Source organism: Neomonachus schauinslandi, chromosome 1 (genome assembly GCF_002201575.2).
Source record: "Neomonachus schauinslandi chromosome 1, ASM220157v2, whole genome shotgun sequence".
Classification (NCBI taxonomy): domain Eukaryota; kingdom Metazoa; phylum Chordata; class Mammalia; order Carnivora; family Phocidae; genus Neomonachus; species Neomonachus schauinslandi.
This window is the reverse complement of record NC_058403.1, coordinates 2462344-2470685: the sequence shown is the minus strand read 5'-3', so window position 1 is coordinate 2470685 and position 8342 is coordinate 2462344. Positions and strand designations below refer to the sequence as shown.

At 55.5% G+C, this 8342-nt stretch overlaps 1 protein-coding gene across 1 annotated transcript in view; it reads left to right on the top strand.

Moving 5' to 3' along the window:
- Positions 1–8342, top strand: part of RRP1 (ribosomal RNA processing 1) — a 17282-nt gene continuing 8940 nt past the window's right edge. The window contains exons 1-5 of the mRNA XM_021679140.1: positions 1–201; positions 1317–1399; positions 2981–3038; positions 4703–4788; positions 6645–6706. Of these exons, the coding sequence (XP_021534815.1) occupies positions 69–201; positions 1317–1399; positions 2981–3038; positions 4703–4788; positions 6645–6706 (422 nt within the window). The 5' untranslated portion in view covers positions 1–68. The remainder of the gene's footprint in view (positions 202–1316; positions 1400–2980; positions 3039–4702; positions 4789–6644; positions 6707–8342) is intronic.

Sequence of the window (8342 nt, the reverse complement as noted above, 5' to 3'; positions counted from 1 at the left end):
GTGACGTCGCACGCGCGCCGAGGGGAAAAGACGTGGTCGCGGAAGCCCAGGGGTCCGGGGCGTTCGCCATGGTTCCGCGCGTGCCGCTCCCGCCGGAGATCCAGCTGGCCCAGCGGCTGGCCGGAAACGAGCAGGTGACCCGGGACCGGGCGGTGAAGAAGCTCCGGAAATACATCGTCGCCAGGACTCAGCGGGCCGCAGGTTGGCGCGGGGCTGGCGGGGTCGGGGCGCCTTGCGAGGCCGGGGCGCCTTTGGGCCGGGCGGGGCCGGGCGGGGTGCGCGGGGCGGCCGGAGGTCGGCGGAGGCGCGGCCTGTGGTGTGTGTGTGTGTGTGGGGGGGGAACCTCCGAACCACGTGGGTCCTGCACGCGGTCAGGCCCGCGCGGCGGCGTCCGCGAGGGTGCCTCCCACAGCCCACCCCTGCCCGGCGAGCCCTTGGCCCTGCGCCCCCACCCCGCGGGGAGCCGGCGTCCCCTTCTGACGGTATACCCTGCTGTCCCTGCTGCCCGCTTTTGGGCGCTCGGAGCGGCGTTTGTTGCTGTTGGCAGTTCTGTCTTCGTGTAATTATTGGGTTGTGGTCTGAGTTAGACTGCGGCGGATCGTCCGCCAGGGCGGAGGACGTGCTTCCTGTGAGCTGGTCACTCTAGGGCTGGTTCTGAAAGCGTGGCCCCGTGAGCAGCATCGGCATCACCCCGACGCCTGTTAGAAAGGCAAATTATGAGTCCCATTCCAGCCCCAAGGAGTCAGAAACGCTGGCGGTTGGGCCAGCGGCCTGGTGTAAGAAGCTCTCCAGGTGATTTCCATCCTGGCGCTGAAGTCGGAGAACCACTGCTTCAGGAACAGCGTGCCAGACACAGAGTTAGGACCGCCATAAATATTTCAAGGGTTTTATATGTCTGTGTGTCTTACTAGTTTGAATGAGTTAATTTTTCCTTTTAAAATTTGAAGCGTAATACAGAAAAGTGCACAAACCACAACATGTAAAGCTGAATGAGTTATCGCCAGCAAATCCATGCAATGTTCAGTGTCCACAAATGGAATACGGTGCCTTGGATATGGATACTTGTAGATTCTTAGTGTTTATTGAATAAGGAAAGGGCCCTTACCTGGGGGAATACTAACAGCCACAGGTCCAGCGGGTTCTGAGTTGAGAGGATGAAAGGGAGGGGAGGGAGGGCCTCCAGGAGAGGGGAGGGCCAGGTATGTTTCTACTTAGAGCGCTTTGATCTAATTCAGCCACTCAACATTTCTCTGGCTTTGTTCCTGGCAGTAAAAAGTTGGGTTTGCTTTGTCTGAGTGTCACTGTTTTTGGTGCAGGTGGCTTCACTCATGACGAGCTGCTGAAGGTCTGGAAAGGACTGTTTTATTGCATGTGGATGCAGGACAAGCCGCTCCTCCAGGTGAGTGTATGAGGAGGTAGCAGAAGCATCAGTGGGACGACAGATGGGCACGTGGTTGACCCTCATTTTAGCGTAGCGAAAGACACTGAATGAGTTATGAAGTTTTGTAGCTTCAGCACTTTATTTATTTATTTATTTATTCATTCAAGATCTTATTTATTTGACAGAGAGAGAGAGAGAGAGAGAGAGCAAAAGCAGGGGGAGTGGGAGAGGGAGAAGCAGGCCTCCCGCCCAGCAGGGAGCCCGATGCGGGGCTCGATCCCAAGACCCCGGGACCGTGACCTGGGCCGAAGGCAGACGCTTAACGACTGAGCCACCCAGGCGCCCCTAGCTTCAACACTTTGTTTACAGTCAGAGGGCCGAGGCCTTTGGTTAGAGTGTGTGTGGTGCTGCTGAGGGGAGCACTGGTGTGACAGGTGATTGCCAGCTCGGGTGTGTGTCCAAGGCGGCAGACCGCGCCGAAATAGGGAAACTGAGGGACAGAATCCAAGTCTGCTGAGAAAAGGGTTTCTCCTGCTAGGTTTTTTTTTTTTTTTTTTTTTTTTAATTATTTTTCTAAGAATTAGACTATTTTTAGAGCAGTTTTAGGTTCACAGCGAAATGGAGGTACAGAGAACTCTCGTACAGCCCCTTCCTGCACACGTGAACAGCCCCTCCCAACCAGAGCTGTGCGTTCATTACAGGTGATCAACCTGCCTCACACAGACCGTCCCCAGAGCCCATAGTGGGTGTGAGGGTTCACCGTTAGTGTGTGCGTTCTGTGGGTTTGGACAAGTGTGTGGTGACATACCCCACTAGGACAGGATCTTACGGTGCAGTTTCCCTGCCCTAAGATGCTAGCTTTTTTTTTTAAGATTCTGTTTATTTATTTAGAGAGCATGCGTGGGGGGGACAGAGGGGAAGGGACAGAGAATCCCAAGCAGACTCCACACAGCGAGGAGCCCGATGCAGGGCTTGATCTCACGACCCTGAGATCATGACCTGAGCCGACACCAAGAGTCAGACGCCCAGCTTCCTGAGCCATCCAGGCGCCCCTCGTGCTGGCCTTTTTAAAACAGTGTTTGTCAGAGTGAATTGTTTACTTTTTTTCAGAATTACCGGGTGGTGAGGGTACTTATTTAAAACGCAGACTCCTGTGCTGTATTTGATGCCTACTGAGGGCAGGCTCTGGGATTGTCTGTTTAGCAAGTGCCCTAGGGGATGCTTAGCACAGTGACATTGGCAGGCAGCGAGTAGTTTCTGGGGTCTGGTCCGTCTCTTCCGGCTGGTCACGTGGCCCCATCTCTCCCGTGTCCCCCTTTGACTGTCAGTCTCTGTTGCTTGAGGCTCAGCTCCGGTCGTGGGAGCAGTGGCTGCCCTTGCTTGTGATGAGCTTCTGTTGGTTCTGGCTGCAGGGGGAGGCCTCTTGCAACCGTGCAGCTTGCAGACCTGAAGCACGCTGGGTAGAAAGGCCGGTGGGAGCTGGTTCTCGTGGTGAGCGAGTGGAGATTTCGTGTGGTTGTCTTTCTGTTGTGGCTTCTTGTTGTAAGGCCATGTTTCTTCAGGGTCTGAGGGAGTTTTTTCTACTGTTTACTACCCCAGGAGGAACTAGGGAGGACCATTTCCCAGCTCATCCATGCTTTCCAGACCACAGAGGCACGTGAGTACCCTCGCCTCGGGGAAGCCCTTTGGGAAGGGCAGAGCTGCCAGGAGTTGGCTACCAGATGTGGAAGGCTTGTGTTCTTAAGATGTAGAGCAAGAGGGAGGTCCCTATCTTGGCTTACATGCGAAATGTTGTTCTAAGTGTTCAGCAGTATTAACTTGTTTGTCCAACGGGGACCTAGCTAGCTCGAGGCTGAAGGGCCAGTAACTTGCGTTTTAAAATGAAAATGGAAATCTAGTGCAGTGTGGCCAAGTTGCTGGACCGAGTCAGCTGATGGTGGCGTTCCCTCAGGGCGCTTCCCCGACCCATCCGTTTTTGTCCTGCCCAAGATCTGTAGTTCTCAACCCTGCTGCCTGCCCTCTGTGATCACTGGGGCATCTTTAGACATCTTGATGTTTAGACTCCGGTCCAGTTGAATCAAGCTGTGGGGGTGGAGCCCGGGCACCTCCCTCCGACGCTTGGGGTGGGGAGCCCGCGCCCCTGGCAGAGACGGCTGTGGCTGCTGCTGGTGAGGCCCCGGTTACCCCCGGTGGGTGGGTTTAGTTCAGTTACCGGGAAGTCGGTAGAGTAGTCACAGTTAGGGACGGTAACCACTGTCTCAATTTGGGAGTGTGTCGTTAGCATCTGGGAACCTGCAGGAGAGTTTCTGTGCTCAGCAGAAGGCCAGGTACAAAACAGTCCCCTGCTGACGGTTGAATGGGTTAGTTTGCCCGTCACTGAACTGTCTGACCGACCCTTTGGAGAAACTTGTAGCTGGAGATCAGGGAGGCCCCGTTTGTTTCCCGAGGCCCAGGCGTGGGCAGGGCTGGTTCCCCAAGGCCTCTCTCCTGGGCGTGCAGACGCCGCCTTCTCCTATGTCTTCACACGCTTGTCCCTCTGTGAGTGTCTGTGTCCTCATCTCTTGTAAGGGTACCAGTCACATTGGTGCAGGGCCACACCAGTGACCTCATTTTACCTTAATTACCTCTTTAAAGACTTCGTTTTCAAATACAGTCTTATTTGAGGTCCTGGGGTTAGGGCTTCATCATGAATTTGGGGGACACAGGTTAGCATATAGCACTGTGTGTCTGACCTACATTATCGGGAGGGTTTGTGCCTGGTGGGTTAGTGGATGTAGTGGGGCCAGGCCTGGGGGTCAGGCAGGGTCACCGGCCCGAGTAGGGGAAGAGCCGGCCCATGGGGGTTAGGCAGGGTCTCCGGCCCAAGTAGGGGAAGGGCCAGCCTGGGGGGGTCAGGCAGGATCCCCAGCCCGAGTAGGGGAAGAGCCGGCCCATGGGGGTCAGGCAGGGTCTCCGGCCCGAGTAGGGGAAGAGCCAGCCTGTGGGGGTCAGGCAGGGTCTCCGGCCCCAGTAGCGGAAGAGTCGGCCCAAGCAGCCCTTCTCTTTTAGTGGCTTTGCCAGCTCTTTGCGCCTATTCTTCAGAGAACGTGGCTGCAGATTGAGGTTGTAGCTGGGCTTTGCTTTTCTTTCTGAGGTTCCTCCAGCCCCATTTCTAAGCCCAGTTCCGAACACCCCTTCTGAGTGCAGCAGACTGGACTGAGGACCCCAGAGGTTGGCCGCACATGATGTCCTGAGCAGGTTTCTCCATATTGTCTCACCTCACTTTCCAGAGTGGCTTCTGTGTTCCCCTGTGATTCTCTTTGGCCTTTTTTCTTCCTGCAGAGCATCTGTTCCTTCAGACATTCTGGCAAACCATGAACCGTGAGTGGACAGGCATCGACAGACTGCGCCTGGATAAGTTCTACATGGTGAGGCTGCTGGCGGCGGCGGCGGCGGCAGGCATGGGGGGCGTGGGGGTGGGGCTGGGGGAGCTGCGGGCATGGCCCCGAGCGATGTGGCCTCCGAGCGTCTCCTGCCCTGGCAGGGCTGCGCCCTTGAGTACTGTGACCCATAAGTCTCGAGGGCCTAGGGTTGCCCGGCATGTGCCCTGTCTCTGAGGGTTGGTGAGCGGGCAGAGAACTCAGTACTTAAACAGTGCACAGATTCCGGTTCAGAGGAGGAGATGAAAATGGCCTGTCTGGGGAGGATCAGGGCCGCAGCCTTGCACCCTGCTGGAGTTGCCACGAGCCGTGAGTGCCAGCAAACCTGCATGGAGTTCATGCCCTAGTCGTAGACCCTTGTCCACTTGTAGGGTGCCCAGTTGGGAAGCTGCTTTCTTCTGGGTGAGGACGTTCGTAGAATGGTGTGCAGAATCCCCTTTTTCTTTCTTTTTTTTTTTTTTTTAAAGATTTTATTTATTTATTTGACAGAGAGAGACACAGCGAGAGAGGGAACACAAGCAGGGGGAACAGGAGAGGGAGAAGCAGGCTTCCCGCCGAGCAGGGAGCCCGATGCGGGACTCGATCCCAGGACTCCGGGATCATGACCTGAGCCGAAGGCAGACGCTTAACGACTGAGCCACCCAGGCGCCCCTCCCCTTTTTCTTTCTGATGCTGCGTTCCTCAGAATTTAGGTTATTGATTTGCCCTCAGAGACGCAGGAAAGTTGGGAGATTTACAGACTCCATATCCCCACCCCACATTTGAACCACACTCCTGTTCCCGCAGCAGTGTTCACGGGCTTAGGATAGTGTTGCTGAGAGCAGGTGACCCAGCTGGGCCTCATTGAGGATGGCTGCCTTTGGGGCTGCAGTTACTCATGATCTGCCACTGGGATCAGCTCCCAGCTCAGACTTGGCCCCGGGGTTATGTGGGCCCTGTGTATCTCAGATGTCAAGGTGAGGACCAGCTAGTGGGCAAGGCATGGAGCTCAGGGAAGGGAGGAAGATGGAAGCTAAAGCATGTGAGGCCAGGGGCAGGGGCCAGGCTGTGCACTTTCACAAAGCACGGGTTTCCCAGGCAGGAGTTTCCCTAAGGTGTAGTTGCTGCGCGCTTGATAGGATGGCTTCTGTTGCTTTGTGGGGTCCCGTGTGACTGCACCCAGCAGCGCAGCCCCCTGGAGAGGCGAAGCGTCTGGCAGCTGTAGGCACAGTGAGTGGTGCCCCGTGTGTCCTGGGGCACACCTGACGGCCAGGAGACCCATCCCCATGTGCATCCTCTGTCACTTTACACTCCTGGAGCCCTCTGTGGGTGTGCCGCTTCACATCTGGGCGGTAGGAAAACCGGCTGGAAAAGCCGTGAGCTCTTGTCGAGGGGAAACGGGGAATCGTGGGGCAGGAGTCGGGATTTATCATAAAGGATGAGCTTTTTTAATGGGGGAGTTACCCACCCTGGGGATGAGAGAGAAAGCAAACACTTTCACTGTCTGTTGGGGAGAGAAGTCCTTCGGAAAGCTCAGGGGAGCCTTTCCCAAGGGGCTCAGCCTCCCCGGGGGGGACAGGCACTTTGTTCTCTTTTCCCACTCCTGAAATAGGGACCGTTCATTTGGCTTTCGTTCATGGCTCAGCAGTTGCTCCCCAGGGTGTCTGCTGTGAGCCAGAATTCCTGGTGCTTTTGGAAAGCAGGAGCATCCCAGCCTGGGGGCAGCGACACATTCTCTGGTGTTCTGTCCAACAGCTCTGGAGGGCCTGCTATGCGCTCTGGGCCACAGGGATGACCGGGGCAGAGGGGGTTCTGGGGAAATGCAGGCTGTGCCCCACTAACAGGGGTCTCCGTTCATGCCACAGCTCATGCGGATGGTCCTGAATGAGTCCTTGAAGGCCCTGAAGATGCAGGGGTGGCAAGAAAGGTTGGTACTCGCGGCACATCCTGAGAGCGGCTCCTGCTCACAGGCGAGCCCGTCTTGTCACTGGGGCCGGGGCCATATGCTTCTCTCCCAGTTACTCGTCATAAAGAGATGTCAGTCTTCCCATTAAAGGGTGACCCGATGGTGCTTAAGATGAAGGCATTTTAAAATTTTGGTTTGTGCATGTGTTCACAGAAATGAATGTTTTTGACCTTGAATGTAAGCCCTTACTATGAATCCAAATTGAGTTCTCTCATTATCATAATACTGGTTTTCAATATGGTTGATGCACAGCTAAGGCGCTTTTTTTTTTCTTTTTTGGTATTACATGGCATATTCAGTTCTGTTATCAACGGTATTTGCTTTGGTTCTAGAAATTCTTAATTTATCCAGACTTGTCACTTTTGACAGAGGTGCTTGTGATGGGGGTAGTCTGTGTCCCCCAAATTAAGAGGCCTGCGTTTTGTGGCCAGCATCGGGCTTCCCCTGGCCCTGGGCCGGTGGGGCTCTGGCGAGCCCGATCTCCTCTACCCTGCGGGCACCCCGGGGAGCACGCTGGGGCAGGGCCAGCTGAGCTGCGGCTCCCGGTGATGGCATGAATGGACGCCTCTGGACGTCCAGGAGGCAGACCGAGATCCACAGCACCAAATGGGTTCTGAGTTCACATTTTAAAGTTTTTAAAATTAAAGTTTCATCTCTTTACAGTTTTTTCTAATTATGAGAGTGACACGTTCCCAGTATAAGGAACTAGGAAAAGTTTTGTTAAACGAAGGAAATGCAACGCGAGCTCCCAACACAAAGATTTTGCAGATGCTTCTGTGTTCTGTGTGCGGGGTGCACGATGGCGTCTGAGCACACACAATGTCTGCGGACTGCTTTTTATTTTACTGATGACGTGTCCAAGGCGCCCCTCGTGTCAGCGCCCTGCTGCGTGGTTTTGGGGGTGGGGCAAGAGGAAAGAGACTTGGAAACAATATATTTTGAGTGGCTTTGTAATGAAACGGTGCGCTAGACCAGCGTATTTGCAGTCTGCGCATGACCGTGCCCGCCAGCTCCCAGCCCGGCTGCTGCCACGGAGCGTGCGTTCCCGCCGCGGGGGGGTCTCCTGGAGAGCGAGGTTACATCCTCGCCCAGGGCCACTTTTTCCCCTTATTAAACAGACCAGCAGGAGTGGCCTGTAGTTCCCTGGGCTTTTCTGAGTTTAGAATTATGATCAGTGACATCATGTTTAGGGCGAGGGTGCTGCTGCGGAGCCTGATTTTCACCCTTTAATTCCCGCGAGGCGCCGAGGCCAGGGCTCTTACTGTCAGGACGTAGGGTTTGGGTCTTCGTAGGTGGCTAGTGCACGAGTGGAACTGAAGGCTGAAGGGACATTTTATCTCTGATAACTCTTGTGAGAGGAGTTCTTTCCTCACGCCGCTAAGAGATGCAGAGAGACCCTTTTGAAGAAGCTGGTAGCCTCTGATTGGGCCGTGCTGTCTGTTCCTTTAGCCTGTCCCCGTTCCCGCTCAGCCGGCCAGACCCGGTTGGTTGGTCAGTGTTCGTTACTGTCACTGGCCTGGGCGGAGGGCTCCCCTTCCCTGAGCCTTTCCCTTCTGTGGCCAGTGAATCCCCAGCGCTGTCCCGCAGCCGCCCCCCC